Here is an 18,885-nt window from a genome sequence, read left to right on the forward strand (position 1 = left end):
GTGAGAGCTCCACCCGTGGGGCCTGTTTTCACGCCGACTATAGTTGGGTGGAGGGACCAGTCCGCAGTGGGGGAACTGGCCCCCAAGACTAGTGGAGAACTACAAGGCTCAGCTAGCAAGCCAGAGGCTGTGCTATCTGTATATTCGCTAAAAAGGCAGCCACATAGGATCAAGGGGACCAGAAAGACATCGCCCAACAAGATCCGGGGCTGCTGGCTTGGGACACTGTGTGGTGAAGGCACAGGGTAGGAGAGGTGAGAGCCAGCACATTGAGACGGACAGGAAAGGAACATAAAAAGAGGGTTCTGGAAAAGTGCACCCAAGTTACCAGAGAGCTGGCTGAGCCACAGATAAGGAGGACACAGCACTCCAGCTGGGGACTGCATCAAAGAACCATGGGTAAAGCTGTGGAAACTGCACCTTGCTGTGCCCTCAGAATTATTACTGCATCATCTGCCCTACACTACAACACCCACCATCACATTTTACATCATAACTGCCCTGGGGACTCATTCTACCCGTGGAGAGCTGTACCAACTCTGCTGCATCACCATCTTCCCCAGAGGACCTGAACTGCAGCGTCGGCCACCATCTCATTGCCGAATACCATGGGTGGCGTCAGGAACAATTCCCTTTTTCCCATAAACTTTATTTCATTTCATTTTCATTTTTTATTGGACGCCCAGGGCCACGGACCGGGTCACTGCTGTCGTGACCACCCCCTTAAGAACCATCCGACCCGGCTCAGAGTACCCCACGGTCCTAGTGGGCGCGCCAGTGGTCCTGGATAACCCCTTTAAAGCAATCTTTCCTTGGTTAAGAAAGTATGTAACACTTTTGGCTAAATTGGCAATTGAATAAGCATAAGTTTGTTGAAATGGGAACGACCATTTAATGATGAAAATGGAAGGTATGTCAGTTGTTCATCAGTATTTTGCACCTATGCTTTCTCCGCCATTATCATGGGGGCTGTTGCTTCCTGCAGCATAAGTATATTGCTATTGGGATCAAGTATGGGTAATTATGGCTGCATATTTCTTTGGAGGCCAATTGTGCCCAATTTCTGCTATCTGGATATTACTCAGACACTCGCTTACCAAATATTATTTAACTTTATAGAAATATGTAATACAAGAACAATGAATGAGCCACAGAGTGATTACTGACATTGCAATTTCCTGGTAGGATTCTTCCAGCTGGCACTGTAATTCTTGGATTTTATTGCTTAGAACCTAGAAAAATATTGAAGTTTAACAAGGAGTCTCCCAGCAAAGTACATAAGTTCTATCAGTATTATAGTAATATACTTTACCTCTTTCATAGATATGTATTGGTCCATTGTCACTTTCATTTCTTCTAAGATGGAGTCATTCTAGAATGAATAAAATGAATATACTAGAATATGACCAATTCTCCGGTGACCAAATCTGTGACCCAATATTGAGGTTACGCTGAAGACACTCACTTGGAAGGAACCTTGGAGACAATTGATTAGACCGAAATGGTCTGTGTAAGGAGTGGTGTGTGTAAGGAGGAAGACTGGGCTACGGGTGCCTGTATTGTGTCGGGTCCAGAACTGCTGTTGCTACACCCAGTGTTGCCGGGGGAAAGAATGAGAGACTGGACAGGTCCCATGACCCGGGAGAGGGAGCGTGGCTCAGCGAGCAGTGTGCAGGAAGCGTGGGAAAGAGCTTGCAGTTTCCCACCGGCAGCGTGAGCAGAGGAAAGTGTGCGGTGTGTTCCGCAGCGTGAGAGGCAGCATGGAGTCGAGCCCTTACAGAGCTTAAGCGAGCGCTCCAGTCAGACAGTGAGTGTGCAGAGCGCCGTGCGCCCGGCTGGTAAGAGGGCATGCAAAGGAGCGTGTACCAAGTGCGGGACCCCGAGGTGCGTTTCCCACTGCTGAAAGTAAAGCCGCAGCACCAGCACGCATGTTGGACAGAGACTCCTGCAGCGCTCTCCACTTTGGCTGCACAGATTTATGGACTAGGGGCTCAGCGGGTAAAACCAGTGACCTCCCGTTGCCGCCAGAAGCTGGACTGTGAGTTGCTGTAATTTATCTTAGGACACCACGCCGGCTGTTGCTGGTACTACAACCCCCATCAGACTGTATTCAGATGAGGACCAGAGAAGACCACGATAAGTGCCATTTACATATTAGACTGTCGCGTTAACCCTCTGTTTACCCCCCTTGGCACTTATCGTGGTCTTCTCTGGTCCTCATCTGAAACATTAAACATTGTTTAATGTCACTAGCTCCCTGTGAGGAGACCATTGCCATCCTTCTTTTAACCAATTAAACAACTTTGTTATGCAGCCTTGTTCTGCAATCCCTGCATTACTGCATTCCCGCACCTGCTTACATGTGCACAATGATCACAACAAAGTATAAAATATAGTTATGCACAAGTGCTGTATAAATGGAAGGCTGGCCCTCAGAATTAGTTCTTCTAGTTACCAAGGAAGCCTGGTCCCAGTTTGTCTACAGTGGTTTCATCATATAATGGTTTTGAAATCCAGGACATTGATTACTGTTTCAAAAATAACCATAATTTTAGAGTACAGGGTCTCCCATTGAAGATGGAAGAAGAAACTGACCACCGACTGCTCACTGACCTCTTGACAGTTGTTCTCCTTTTCATTGAGCTCCAGACTCATTTCATCCAAAGAGCTCTGTGGAACAAATGAAATACTGTATAACCGATGAAGCTGAAAACGATATCGCACAACTCCTCAATACAATCAATACACTATAAAAACATTTTTCAGATTTTTACAGCACAAAATTAGGATGAAATAATCCAACACTCATGCATTATCTTGATCCATTTAAGAGAACACAATTTCAAGTATTGACCAACGTCCTCTTAGAAGCAGGTCTACTGTATAGTGAAACCAGCCATTTGTGAACTGCACTATCTTAAATATACAGTGGCTAACTTTAGTTCACATCTCAAGAAATGGAGTTTTTATTGCTGGACTCTGTAAGTTTTTCTTAAATGGTCAACAAACTGTGCATAAAATAATAAAATAAGGGAATATAAGAAACGCTGTAATATATCTTATCATAGAAATATGCTTGTTTTTCCATAAAAGAGACATTTCTTTCAACCACCCCCTTGTCTCCTGAACTCACTACTTGATCTGAAATATATCTGAAATCCTGTCTTCGTTCAAAGAAAATGGCATCAGATTGCATGTGCTTATTGAAGAGGTGAAGCATTGTGAGAAAGTTAGAGAGACACAATCAGACCGTGATGCTGAGTCACTGCTCATCTACAAGCCGTGATATTGGATAGTCAAAATCCAGGAGGATAAGTCATAAACAGAAAGAAGAGATAAAGGCATAGTCAGCTAACGGTCCAAGGTCAGAAAACCAGGAGGATAGTGGATCAGAGCAGAAGTGGTTAAACAGATGGATGGACAGAGCGAGGTCCAAGGTCAGGCAACAAAAGATCAACACACAGAATGCAAGGCACAGAGAGAGACAAACCACACAATAGCTGTTTCGAGAAAATACATGTCAGGTATGTTTTGTTTTCATAGGAAAAATGTCACAAGCAGAGATATCTGCCACCAGCGTACTCCATTTTCCTCAATGTAAAAACATGTACTGTTGACTTGCATGTATACGGATGGTCAAGGGGAAGCTTATTAAGTATCTGGCTGACAGGTTATATGACCTGGTTAGAAAAAGCATGAAGGTAACTCCTTGAAAGTTTTGGAAAATAATCTCATGCTCTAAAACATTAATTTTGGAAACATGTTCAGTTTTGTGTGGATCATTAGTGACACCAGAAAATGTATGACTGAATGAAAGACTGAATGACGTCAACCATTATCTAATCCTTTGCTGTTGGATCTCTTAGTTTCCACTAGCTACTGTACCAAAAATCTACATTAATGGGGTAGTTGTTTCCACCACAAGGACACCTTTTGCTAAAATATCTTCAGTTTTGACAAGTTCTTGAATCTTTCCCCATTAATCTAACCTCTAGTTCCAGGAACTGTTGCTCCAACTTGGTGACATCCTTACGCAATGAACTGTTCTCCAGTTCAGAGGCATAGATCTATGAAATAAAGAATTATAGACATAAAAAAATCATAATACTAACTTGTTAGGTGACTTTCATACATTTTATATTTATTAAAAAAATGAATCTTTAGCTTGCACCATCATCTCATTTTTAAATCCAATATTTTGTGCTGATTAATTTCCTAATAAGTCTTTAAAGTGGCCCGAGCTCAGGTTTTATTTGCTATAGAGCTCCAAACCACTACAATTAGATGATAATATTTAGCTGTTGGTTGTGGTATTTTTTAACATCTTGAAGCATCACAACATTCCTGTACATCAAGGATTCCATTACATAAAGGCTAGATAATCCATATACATAGTGTGCTTCTGGATGATAGAGTAGGTACAGAAGCTGCACCTCTAAGCAGAGGAACTTGGAGTTAATCAATACACTGTAAGCTTCATTTAGAACCAGCTGAAGGTAGCCGGTATATTTTACTTGCAAGAGATCTCTCACCAGATTTCACAATACATTTTAAATACATTATTAAATAGATATCTTAGAACCAATGAGGCTGGTGTACTTGGTGAAAATCCATGGCTACATAATCCTTTATGAAAATTTTATGCTAAACTCTGCCTACATTGCCTGATTGACAGCCCCTCAGTGTCCCTCCTCCCTGCTGAGATCTCACACTGCTCGGTATAATCTGCAGCTGCCAGTCAGTCTGAATAGGTGGTGATTGAATATGCATGGATTCATGAACTCTTTTATTCTTTAGCTGGACTGGTTAAAATACTGTTCCTAATATTAGGATTACACAACCAGCCTGACATGGGTTTTCAAAGTAAGCACAGCAAATCAAATAGATTTATTGAATAATGTAGAACAGAGTTTTGTATTGTGAAATCTCATGACAAAATTTATGACGATGATTTGGAGCTGTGTGTTAGAAATATGGGTCTACAATTTCTTAGTATAAAGCTATATTATGAAATTAATCGACACAGAACATTTTTAGAAACACTGAAAAAAACATACATGGAAGACAGATTCCATTTAAGGGCGAAATGAAAAGAGGAAGCTTCATGTAAAGAAAAAAAAATGTCAGTAATAAGAAAAGCACAATGCTTTACCCAGGAGAGGTGGGATAATGCTGTAAAAACACAGGTTTGAGGAATGCCTACCTTGGTTAAGAGTTGATCGGCTTTCTCTTCCATCTCAACACATCTTTTCTCCTGGCCGAAAACATTGTAGTAAGTATCTGACACAGTCATATACTGTTATAACTTTTATTAACATATGAAAATAATTGAAAAAAAAATGACAAACCCAGAGATAAAACCCCCATCTGGTATACTCTCTCCATACAAAGAAGGCAAAAACATGCCTCTCCCCAAAGTGGATACCATTCGTTTCTTAGGACTTCAGTGGGCAGTCCTATTTTGTGACTGACAACAGTCATCCACTGGACACCAATGTACAAAAAGAGCATTGATTTATATGATTAAAAAACAAGTTATACTGAATCTCTTCCCCAAAACCTATATATCAATCTTCTCAGCTCCTCCTACTATGATGTCCACATGTCAAATCTGACAGGTGTACTTTAAATCGACACCAAGAAAGTAGTCATGGAGTTTTGTCCCAATGTAATGCGCTTCTTTAACAGGTACATATTGGTATATATTCTATACTTGTAGATATCGATCATACCAGTTGCTTCTTCCCTTGGTAAGCCATTTGCTCTGAATTTTTGTCCATCTCCAGCCTTTTTTTCAGCTTGTTTGCCTCTTCTAACAGATCCAGGAACTCAGCTGTCTCTTTCTGCAGACTATACAGAAAAGTGCCAGGTAAGAATATCTTTCATTTACTGGACTGGTACAGCTACAACAGGTTGAACTTAGGGATGGGCGAACTCGAACGATAATAGAGGTGTCTTATAGATGCCTCTCTATTACTAACCGGTGGGCTTGATGTCAGCTTACATTACAAACCTCACATCAACCCCACAAATATTATCTCACTTGCCACCACACCAGGGCAAATGGGAAGAGCTGGTCAAAATGCCAGAATTGGCACATCGAATAGATAAACCTTTTCGGGGGCAGCTGCAGGCTGATATTTTTAGGCTGGGGAGGGCCAATATCCATGGACCCTTCCCAGTCTGAGAATATCAGCTCTCAGTTGTCTGCTTTACCTTGACTGGTTTTTAAATTACTTATTTAATTTTTTTTTTAAACCCACAAGGGACCCCTCTATTTTTGATAACCAGCCAATATAAAATTGACAGCTGGGTGCTGCAGCCAACAGCTGTCCACTTTACCTGCGCTGGTTAGATAAAATAGATGGGTCACCATGGCATTTTTTCTTTTACTGTATATATTGCACAGGGGCTGACTGGTGAATACTCTCACCATTGTATGCCTACTATCAGCGAGACCAGGCGTATGATGATGAGAGTAGTATTCTCATCATCCGACGCATGTGACCGTCGGAAACCTTTTTACCACCGGTCATAGCTGCTGGCTCACATGCCATCATCTGTGTGACAGCGAAGGAACCGCAGCGCTATGATGGGCGGTAACAAACTTACCCCCAATCAGAGCCTGTGTTTCTTGTTTCTGACACACAGATGACAGCTTGGGAAACACCAGATATTCCGGCCTCCCCATTCATTTGATGGGTCTGGGTTCGGGTTCGAGTTCTGGCATCGTTCTGTTACCTGAACTGAACTCTTTTTTAAATGTTTTGCCGAACCCAATGGACCTGAACATCCATGGGTCCGCCCATCACTAGTTGAACTTAATTCTGTTCATTTTTATTATTATTGCTTTACATTAATTTTTATCACTTAATATTGAAAAGAACCAAGTTTGTTGGCTTTTGCTAATCCATGCTATGATAGGGCTTATTGTAACATGTACTTTTATCAGTAGCAACTAATCAATCCCATATCATTTACTATTTTTCACAAAGTTTATAAATCACACTGCTCCATATATTCAGCCCCTGTACCTTCATCAGCAGCTTATAACACAGACCCCCTAACAGTTTGATGTCCCCACCCAGCATGATGCCCCTACAAAGTCCAACACAGTATGATGTCCCTACAAAGCCCCCACTGTTGTGGATTCTGTTTGTGGGCTCCCTCTGGTGGTTACTGCTGGTACTGGGTGACTTTGGTGGGTTGCGGCCTTTGGTTTCCACCTGTCCATCAGAGGCTGGGTGTTTCCTATTTTACCTGGCCTTTCTGTCATTCCCTTGCCGGCTATCAATGTATTCAGATGTGCTCTGTTTGGTTCCTGCCTACCTGCTCCCAGATCTTTCAGGATAAGCTAAGTGCTGATTTTCAGTTGTTTGTTTTTTTGTCCAGCTTGCTTATTATGTCTCTATGCTAGCTGGTAGCTCTAGTGGACTGAGGTTCTCCCCATGTGCCATGAGTTGGCACATAGTTACATAGTTACATAGTTATTGAGGTTGAAGGAAGACTTTAAGTCCATCTAGTTCAACCCATAGCCTAACCTAACATGCCCTAACATGTTGATCCAGAGGAAGGCAAAAAAAACCCCATGTGGCAAAGAGTAACTCCACCATGGGGAAAAAAATTCCTTCCCGACTCCACATACGGCAATCAGACTAGTTCCCTGGATCAACGCCTTATCAAAGGCGGTTCTTGTAATCTCAGGATGGTTTTTTGATTAGGGTTTTTTGCTGACCGCTCAGTCCCCTTTTGTATCGTTCTGCTTTCTAGTTTACAGCGGGCCTCTATTTGCTAAAACTATATATATCATCTCTATGTGTGTGCCTTCCTCTCATTTCACCGTCAATACATGTGAGGGGGCAACTATATCTTTTGGGGTTCATTCCTCTGGAGGCAAGTGAGGTCTTTATTTTCTCTGCAGTACTAGTTAGCTCTTAGGCTGGTGCGTGGCGTCTAGAACCAACGTAGGCACGCTCCCTGGCTATCTCTAGTTGCGTTTGTCAGGCGTAGGGCAGCGGTCAGCCCAGGTTCCATCACCCTAGAGCTCGTCCGTTATCTATTTGTACTTTGCTTGTCCTGTGCTATCCCTAGCCATTGGGGATTCATGACACCCCACATCTTATGGTGTCCACACACAGCTCCCCAGAATATGATGTGCCCACACAGTCATATAAACAGTATGATGTCCCCTCAAGCAGTATGACGTCCCCACAAAGCACCTCACACAGAATAATGTCAACCGATACCTTATGACATCTACACACAGCTCCCCTCAGAGTATAATGTCCTCACATAGCCCCCCAACAGTATGATGTCTCCGCACAGCCCTCCACACAGAATTATGTCCCCACACAGCCTATCCCACAATATGGTGTCTTCATGCAGCCCCCCACACAGTATGAAGTCACCAGTTACCCATAAGTACTGACAAATGAAAAAAACTAAAATAAAACTACTCACCTAACCCCTTTCCATTGCTGCTCTGGTCTGGTAGTGCACTGAGATCCGCACAGCAGATACACAAAAAGTGAAATTGTGCTAGGAACAGAGTAATACACCAATATTGATAAAAAATGTATTTTTATTTAACAAATATAAAAAGACAACTTGGAGAGACAAACACCAAAATGACAGATATAAAAGACTAACATTTTGTTGGTGAGTTAATCAGGGAAAGAGTCACAGATACACAGAGATATATATATATATATATATATATATATATATATATATATATATATATATATATATACGGTATATACGTACATGAATGCATAGTCTACTGATGGCCATATATTGATCATACATATACACAGTATAATTCAACAATGTACACATATAGGTACATATATCTGTGAACTTAACTAATTTTCCAAAGGAAGAATTTTAACCCTTTAAAGTATGGCACACATATAGAAGTTTTCCAGTAAATAAGGAGTGAAAAAGTATATGGAAGTACAAGTCAAAGGTTCAAATACCTGAGTGCATAAAAGTAATCCGCTCACCCACCAAAAGACCCGACGCACGTTTCACCATTGCTTCGTCTTTTATGCCTGTCATTTTGGTATTAGTCTTTTAACACTGCCTTTTAATATTTGTTAAATAAAAATGTATTTTATTATTAATACCAGTGTATTCTTTTCCAGGCAGATTTTCCTTTTTTGAGTATTTTTATATCTCTGTGACTGATGGGGACCAAAAAATGTATATACTAATACTAAACTTCCGAAAATGTGTTAGTTAATAATGTCATACACACAGGTTCAATGGCTAAAGAGAGAGCTGATACTGGTAAAATTGAGATGACAGGTGGAGGGCAGCCACTGTATCCAGCATTCTGGTTGTCCCAGCCAGAAAGCAGCACCAAAGGGTTACATTTGGCCTGCAGGTCACACTTTGCCCAGTTCTGGCTTAGAACCATGTGAATATAGGGACAAATTTAGAATTAATTGCTAACAGTAGACTTTACTGAAATGAAAGAAAAGTTTATTGAGACCCTAAAAAACTCTAGAATATTAGACATTTCCCTGCCATGTCTAAGGAGTCTCTATGGAGTTTCTTTTCTTTCCTACCTCTTGTTCTCCTCCTGCAGTGATGACCGCTTCTGCAAAAGTATCTGCACTTCTGTTTCTGCTGTATCCAGGCCCTCTTGTAGATGTTCGTGCAATATCTTCACTTTTTTCCATTGTTTTACCTTTTCTTTGAGTTTGTGAGTTGTTGTATCCCTGTGGAGCGCAGGACCAGAGAAGATGCAGGTAAATACAGACAGTCACTCGTGTATGAAGAAGAGATGAGCACGTACAAATCCTCCAGGTTTGTCTGCAGAATCCAGGAGTTTGTCCACGGGAGCCATGAGTAAATGATTAGCAGTCTCTAGGGTTAATCTAATAGATATCAGCACAGATAAAAGAAGTATGGCAGAAATTGTAGCCAGAGACTTAAAGGCAAAATTACCCAGTGTTAAACGCAGTTATTTTTTATTTTTGAACATATTATTTTTTACATTTGCCATAATAATATCTATATTAAAAAAATCTGAAATCTCGGCCAATCACAGTAACTAAAGCTGGAGTTACACTAAACGACTTACCAACGATCACGACCAGCGATACGACCTGGCCGTGATCGTTGGTAAGTCGTTGTGTGGTCGCTGGGGAGCTGTCACACAGACAACTCTCTCCAGCGACCAACGATCAGGGGAACGACTTCGGCATCGTTGAAACTGTCTTCAACGATGCCGAAGTCCCCCTGCAGCACCCGGGTAACCAGGGTAAACATCGGGTTACTAAGTGCAGGGCCGCGCTTAGTAACCCGATATTTACCCTGGTTACCATTGTAAAAGTAAAAAAAAAAAACCAGTACATACTCACATTCTGATGTCTGTCACGTCCCCCGCCGGCGTCCACAGGGTTAAAACTGCTTTCGGCAAGAGCGCTGCTAATATGCATACGCTGCTGCCGAGAGCTTCCCTGAATGTGTCAGCACCGGCAGTAACAGCGGTGACGTCACCGCTGTGCTCTGCTTTACGGCCGGCGCTGACACAGTCAGTGCAGGGAAGCTCTCGGCAGCAGCGCATGCATATTAGCAGCGCTCTTGCCGAAAGCAGTTTTAACCCTGTGGACGCTGGGGGACGTGACAGACATCAGAATGTGAGTATGTACTGTTTTTTTTTTTACTTTTACAATGGTAACCAGGGTAAATATCGGGTTACTAAGCGCGGCCCTGCACTTAGTAACCCGATATTTACCCTGGTTACAAGTGAACACATCGCTGGATCGGCGTCACACACGCCGATCCAGCGATGACAGCGGGTGATCAGCGACCAAAAAAAGGTCCTGATCATTCCCATCAACCAACGATCTCCCAGCAGGGGCCTGATCGTTGGTGCTGTCACACATAACGAGATCGTTAGCGGGATCGTTGCTACATCACCAAAAGCGTGATGTTGCAACGATATCGTTAACGATATCGTTATGTGTGACTCAGCCTTAAGTCTAATACTAGACTTCTGGCTCTTTTCACCAATCACATGGCCATAGACAGCAAAACACCAGCTGTGAGCTCTGTATACAGGAGAGCTTTTAGGGCATGTTCTGAGCTAAGCAATGGACTTTTTTCTGGGATGGGATAGAAATCTAGCCGTGAACATCACCTATTGTGGAAGGTGGATACAGTGCTAACTACAGTACTATACGTATATAGAGAGGTGTTACCTTTTATTACAATTCTGGCTGTAATGATAATGAGACTGCTGAAAAGTCTTGTGTACAGAAGTGATCTCATGAAGGTATAAACTGATGCCTTAGATGTCTGCATTGGATATATTGAAATACAACTTGTCTAATTCTTTTTCCCCCTAAAAGTTATCTGTGGGAAAGAATCAGGAGACTCCCATACAAGTTAGAGAGTAGCTCCCTCTCATCGAAATAGAAAGCTTATTTGCTGCTCTTATATATATAAATGTATATATATATATATATATATATATATATATATATATATATATATATATATATATAGTAGTATAGTGACCAGGGCCGGACTGGGACTAAAATTCAGCCCTGGCATTTGAAGTTACACAGGCCCACTTGTCACATGGTGACTGTATAATATCTTTGTACACTTGTAGGCAGGGCCGGTTTTAGGCAAAGTGGGGCCCTAGGCAAAGTTTAAAATGGGTCCCCAAATGCTAACATATTGCACATCACACAGAAGCCTTTCTGTTGTATTTACGTGCGCTGAGTTCAGGCCGCTAAACGAGTTTGATCGACAATACTGAAGTTGTTCAACGCTTGTTTCCCGGCCTCTTTCCACCAGCTGAGGAATAATGATGAGACAGAACGATCACTAATAGATCACCATACAGTATCATGTTTTCAGCAGCACATCTACAGTTTACACTGGCAATGTGCTGCTGACAACAAGGCTTTTTGTTCCAGCAAAAACAATCCGAATATGCAGCATTTTACTTGTTTAGTAAAATACACCCCATAGTCCTCCATATATTATAATGTGCTCCATAGTCCTCCATATAGTATAATACACTCCCTATAGTCCTCCATATATTAAAATACACTGCTCAGTCCTCCACATAGTATAATACACTCCTCATAGTCCTCCATATAGCATAATACAATCCTCATAGTCCTCCATATAGCATAATACAATCCTCATAGTGCTCCATATAGTATAATGCACCGCCACAGTCATCCATGTAGTACAATTCACTTCCCATAGTATAATGCACCCCATAGTTCTTCATATAGTATAACGTATTCCCCATAGTCCTCGATACAGTATAATGCAGCCCACATATAGTATAATGCAGCCACCCCAGAGTATAATGCAGCCACCCCACAGAGTATAATGCAGCCACCCCAGAGTATGTAACCCCCATAGAATATAATACAGCCCACCTCCCCATAATATATAATGTAGCCCCCCATAGAATATAATGCAGCCCCCCATAGTATATAACGCAGCCTCCCCCATAGAATATAATATACCCCCACAATAGTATATAACACAGCCACATAGTACATAACATGGCCTCCCCCATAGAATATAATATACTCCCCATAGTATATAGCAAAGCCCGCATATTATATAGCACAAACCGCATAGTATACAGCACAGCCTGCATACTATAGCACAGCTCGCGTAGTAGATAACACAGCCCACACAGCAGTATTCAGCACAGACCACACAGTAGTATACAGCACAGACCACACAGTAGTATACAGCACAGCCCACGTAGAAGTATACAGCACAGTCCACACAGTAGTATACAGCACAGCCCACAGAGTAATATATACAGCACAGCCCACAAAGTAATATATACAGCACAGCCCACAAAGTAATATATACAGCACAGCCCACAGAGAACTATATACAGCACAGCCCACAGAGAACTATACACAGCACAGCCCACAGAGAACTATATACAGCACAGCCCAGAGAGTACTATATACAGAACAGCCCACAGAGTACTATATACAGAACAGCCCACAGAGTACTATATATAGCACAGCCCACAGAGTACTATATACAGCACAGCCCACAGAGTACTATACACAGCACAGCCCACAGAGTACTATATACAGCACAGCCCAGAGAGTACTATATACAGCACAGCCCACAGAGTACTATATACAGCACAGCCCAGAGAGTACTATATAAAGCACAGCCCACAGAGTACTATATACAGCACAGCCCAGAGTACTATATACAGCACAGCCCACAGAGTACTATACACAGCACAGCCCAGAGTACTATATACAGCACAGCCCACAGAGTACTATATACAGCACAGCCCACAGAGTACTATATACAGCACAGCCCACAGAGAACTATATACAGCACACAGTAGTATACAGCACAGAGCACAGCCCACAGAGAACTATATACAGCCCACAGTAGTATACAGCACAGAGCACAGCCCACAGAGAACTATATACAGCACAGAGCACAGCCCACAGAGAACTATATACAGCCCACAGTAGCATACAGCACAGAGCACAGCCCACAGATAACTATATACAGCCCACAGTAGTATACAGCACAGAGCACAGCCCACAGAGAACTATATACAGCACAGAGCACAGCCCACAGAGAACTATATACAGCCCACAGTAGCATACAGCACAGAGCACAGCCCACAGAGAACTATATACAGCACAGAGCACAGCCCACAGAGAACTATATACAGCCCACAGTAGCATACAGCACAGAGCACAGCCCACAGATAACTATATACAGCCCACAGTAGTATACAGCACAGAGCACAGCCCACAGAGAGCTATATACAGCCCACAGTAGTATACAGCACAGAGCACAGCCCACAGAGAGCTATATACAGCCCACAGTAGTATACAGCACAGAGCACAGCCCACAGAGAACTATATACAGCCCACAGCAGTATACAGCACAGAGCACAGCCCACAGAGAACTATATACAGCCCACAGCAGTATACAGCACAGAGCACAGCCCACAGAGAACTATATATAGCACAGAGCACACAGTAGTATACAGCACAGAGCACAGCCCACAGAGAGCTATATACAGCCCACAGCAGTATACAGCACAGAGCACAGCCCACAGAGAACTATATACAGCCCACAGTAGTATACAGCACAGAGCACAGCCCACAGAGAGCTATATACAGCCCACAGCAGTATACAGCACAGAGCACAGCCCACAGAGAACTATATACAGCCCACAGTAGTATACAGCACAGAGCACAGCCCACAGAGAACTATATACAGCCCACAGCAGTATACAGCACAGAGCACAGCCCACAGAGAACTATGTACAGCCCACAGTAGTATACAGCACAGAGCACAGCCCACAGAGTACTATATACAGCCCACAGTAGTATACAGCACAGAGCACAGCCCACAGAGAACTATATACAGCCCACAGCAGTATACAGCACAGAGCACAGCCCACAGAGAACTATATACAGCCCACAGTAGTATACAGCACAGAGCACAGCATACAGAGAACTATATACAGCCCACAGCAGTATACAGCACAGAGCACAGCCCACAGAGAACTATATATAGCACAGAGCACACAGTAGTATACAGCACAGAGCACAGCCCACAGAGAGCTATATACAGCCCACAGCAGTATACAGCACAGAGCACAGCCCACAGAGAACTATATACAGCCCACAGTAGTATACAGCACAGAGCACAGCCCACAGAGAACTATATACAGCCCACAGTAGTATACAGCACAGAGCACAGCCCACAGAGAACTATATACAGCCCACAGTAGTATACAGCAGAGCACAGCCCACAGAGAACTATATGCAGCCCACAGTAGTATACAGCAGAGCACAGCCCACAGAGAACTATATGCAGCACACAGTAGTATACAGCACAGAGCACAGCCCACAGAGAACTATATACAGCCCACAGCAGTATACAGCACAGAGCACAGCCCACAGAGAACTATATACAGCCCACAGCAGTATACAGCACAGAGCACAGCCCACAGAGAACTATATACAGCCCACATCTCTTCTCTTCCTCCCCTCACCTCCTCCGAGAATGGCCCCACAGTCCAGAAAAAAAAAAAAACTCTCCTCACCTTTCCTCGTGCCCAGCGTTGCTTCCTGGTTCCTGCTCCTGTCTCAGCAGCTGCAGTCTGCCCGGGACACAGCAGGTGCGCGATGATATGACATCATCGCGCACCCGCAGTGTCAGAGGCAGAGCGGGGAATGATGGGAGAGGAGCGTCTGTAGACGCTCTCTCCTCCATCATTGCATTCAACTGTACCGGCGTCTATACGCCGGTATAGTTGAATGCGACGGCGGGGGCGGCGGATTGAGCGGCCCACCACTGGCACCGGCCCTTCTGGCATTTGCCAGAAGTGCCCTATGGCCAGTCCGGCCCTGATAGTGACCCCTGTGGCAGCTAGGAGGAGCTGTGTGTGCTCCTTGGGATATGCATGGAGGCATATTTGTCATTATAATCGTGGTGAAACAGTGACTAGCAGTGTTGTGAATGGCCGATATGTGTCGCAGAGGGAGTCTGCGTGGTAAGTCTGATGCAATGTTGTTCTGGGACCTGTAGTCCCTCAAGAGTGTGTATATCTATGGTGTAGTTGTAAGGGAGACTTATTAGGCTAGTTGTGTGAGGTGGGCGGGACAAACTAGCCACACAAATGCACTCCCATCTAGGGGAGTGGTTAGTACTATATAATGTGACTGAGGTTTGGTCACATGGGCTCTGAGTGTGGATCTGAATGGTCTGTGCTGGAAGGTCCTGGAGAGAGCCCCATGTGTTGGGAGTGTCGGCTCCCTGAAGAGCACATGGCGGGGGCTCTGGACCTCGCATAGACCAGACTGTGGAACGGATGGAGATCCGTGTTGCACTGACTGGGGTCAGAGTGAGAATGTCTGAAGGATGCCTCTGAGGAAGAGAGGTATCCGAGAACCTGTGTGGCAATGGCAGGTAACGAATGGAGATTCGTGTTGTACTGACCGGGGTCAGAGAAAAGGAAAGACAGAGTGTGAATGTCTGCAGGATGCCTCTAAGGAAGAGAGGTATCCGAGAACCTGTGCGGCACCCACAGGTAACGGGAAGGAACCGTGTTGTACTGACCAGTGTCAGAGTGAAAGAAAGAGAGAGACATTGTGTCTGGGGCACCTCTGAGGCCAAGAGGTGTCCTGGAACCCGTGAAGGTTGCCAACAGGTAACGGTCTGAAAACCGTGTGTAATGCTGACCGGGGTCAGAGACAAACTGTGGTAAAGTCCAGATACTGTTCAAGCTGTTACTAAGTCCCTGTGGATGAGGTTTATGTTGTGCGAAATTAACCTAAGAGACTGTGTTTTTGATAGAAAACCGTGCCTGAGTGCATTAATCCCGTGCCAAGTGAGTGTCCCCCAAGACACGTAGTAGGCGCTATGCTACAATATATATATATATATATATATATATATATATATATATATATATATATATATATATATATATACATATATGTAACTTTTGGAAGGCAAAGAAGTTACAGTGCAAGGGCAAATGTTTTTTTATTCCCTATTTTTCAGTATTACTTAGACATGACACAGGATTACACTACTTATAATGGCACATTGACTTTATAAAGGGAGAATGTTGATGACAAAGTGGTTGTGTCCAATTGAGCTTTTTGTGTGCTAAACATAGGCATAGATAAAGCTGACATAACAGATGTTCGGGAAGCCACATGAAGGAAAGAACATTATTCTTTTTTGTAGGGAATATCAAGTTAGCGCCTAACTGCTGTCTTATTTCTGCTGACTCTTTATTTAGAATATGTGGTATATGCGTACAATAGGCAAGAGGTGGTGAGTTCTCCTTCAATGGAAGTCTTCAAACAGAGGCTGGACAGACATCTGCCTGAGATGGGTTAGTGAATCCAGCACGAGCAGAGGGTTGGACATGATGACCCTGGAGGTCCCTCCCAACTGTAACATTCTATGATTCTATAATATACTACTATTTATTTCATGAGTGTTGGTCATGTAAAAAAATAAAAATAAAGGCGCTAGCCGACTTTTGGAAAAGTAATAAAATAGCAGATGTTATAAAATAATTAAAAACAATACCCTACTCACTCCTTAATTATGCCTCCTTTGCTGATCCAGCACAGATGCTCTGTTGGTCCCCCTGGCCTTTACATATCACAAGTACGTTCTCTACCAGGAGTACAGGACGCGACTATTGAGGCCTCTGTGGCTTATATGTTAGTGAATTATAAAGACCAGAAGAACGCCAGGGCTTCTGCACAGGACCGGAAGACATTGAAGATAGTGATTTTCTTTTGCTGATTTATAACATTTGCTGCTGTTTTATTTTTTCTAAGGTTGGATTATTTGCACTTCTAAGGTTCAGGTAATAGTTGTCTGAGTGGTGGGACCCATTCCTGACTTTTCCTTGGGCACATTAAGTTTATTTTCCACCCTCTGAATGAGTATTAGTATTTCAGGGCACAGCTTCTGTATCAAAGCCCATCAATTTGCCAGGGTATATGTGAGGACTGACTTACAAAGTTGTATCATCCACATCTAGGTCGGAAGTGACTGAAGTCATGGTCTCCATCTAGCAATGACAGAAAACAATTATTATTTTATTATGACTATGAAAATAAAGAATCTGAGACCGAAAAGTGATTCTCACTGGTGGACAAAGAAAGGGGGAGGATGCACAGGGCTAGGAAGGATGGGATGTCCAGAAGTGTAAAGGGGTTTTCCAGTGAAGACAGGTTATCACCAATCCATCGGATAGCTGACACTTGATTGCCGGAACAATGGATTTTTATGTGTGCTCAATCGACTCTCGACTCATTCTCTATGGATCTGCCGGAATAAAAGTCAATGGACGGGTGATAACTTATCTTCACAGGACAGTCCACGTCAAGTGGCAGAACTGGGAACCTTTATCCCCAATAGGCCACTTTTACTCTCATTTGAATGGAGCAGCAGTGAGCAATCATCACTGATCACTGATCCATTCATTCTCATGGTTCTGCGAATCGGCGATCAACTTTTCCGGCAGCTCCAAAGAAAATGAATGCAGCATCGGTCGAGCATGCGCTCTATTATAAAAAGGATAAAAGTCCACTCTGCAAATGGGGCACTTTTGATTTGGTCCAGCTTTATTTGTACTAAGTCAAATCTTCCTGACCATACAAAGCATGTTTTGGGAGTCGTGCTAATATCTAGCATTTACAAGTGTGCAGAATTATTAAGCAAGTGAGTATTTTGATCATGTCATCATTTTTTTGCAGATTTTCCAGTTCCAAGTTGTATCATCTTGAATGCTTATTGGTGTGGAACATATCAGGTGATGTGTATTTGCCTTTGTATTAGGAAGGTATGTCCTAAGGATACATCACCCTTTATCATACGGTGAAGAAATATTATGGGCCAAAAAAGAGATTTAACTGACTGAAAAGTCTAAAATTGTTAAAAGTCTTACAGAGGGATAAAGTGCTACAGTAATTTCAAACAGTAAAGTAGCATGATCATAGAACCATCAAAAGTTTTGTTGCAAGTGGTCAACACGATCACAAAAAAGTAATGTTGAAAAAAAAAAGCCAAAGATATGAGACCAATCAAACACACAGAGATGAGAAACCCATTATCCTCCAGTGCTGTCATATTACAGAGCTGCAGCCTCCCTGGAGTGCCCAGGAGTATAAGGTGTTCAGTGCTCAGATACATGGCCGAGGTAAGGAGGCTGAACTCCGACCACCACTGAACTAGACACAGAAGGAGAAATGTCAAGACTGGGTCAACAAATATCTGAAGACAGATTTCTCAAAATTGTGGGGACTTATGAGCTGAGAGTGACTCTTGATGGACCAGATGGACGTGCCTGTGGCTGGATCG

General features: G+C 43.1%; 1 protein-coding gene across 1 annotated transcript in view; it reads right to left on the bottom strand.

The window, feature by feature from the left end:
* LOC143817938 (uncharacterized) overlaps window positions 1–18,885 on the bottom strand; it is a 35,204-nt gene that overhangs the window by 9,883 nt on the left and 6,436 nt on the right. The window contains exons 2-9 of the mRNA XM_077299404.1: window positions 17,541–17,593; window positions 9,573–9,725; window positions 5,733–5,850; window positions 5,204–5,254; window positions 3,990–4,067; window positions 2,614–2,670; window positions 1,313–1,372; window positions 1,168–1,232 (exon numbers count right to left, since the gene is read on the bottom strand). Of these exons, the coding sequence (XP_077155519.1) occupies window positions 1,168–1,232; window positions 1,313–1,372; window positions 2,614–2,670; window positions 3,990–4,067; window positions 5,204–5,254; window positions 5,733–5,850; window positions 9,573–9,725; window positions 17,541–17,593 (635 nt within the window). The remainder of the gene's footprint in view (window positions 1–1,167; window positions 1,233–1,312; window positions 1,373–2,613; window positions 2,671–3,989; window positions 4,068–5,203; window positions 5,255–5,732; window positions 5,851–9,572; window positions 9,726–17,540; window positions 17,594–18,885) is intronic.

The sequence above is a fragment of the Ranitomeya variabilis genome, chromosome 3 (assembly GCF_051348905.1).
Source record: "Ranitomeya variabilis isolate aRanVar5 chromosome 3, aRanVar5.hap1, whole genome shotgun sequence".
NCBI lineage: Eukaryota > Metazoa > Chordata > Amphibia > Anura > Dendrobatidae > Ranitomeya > Ranitomeya variabilis.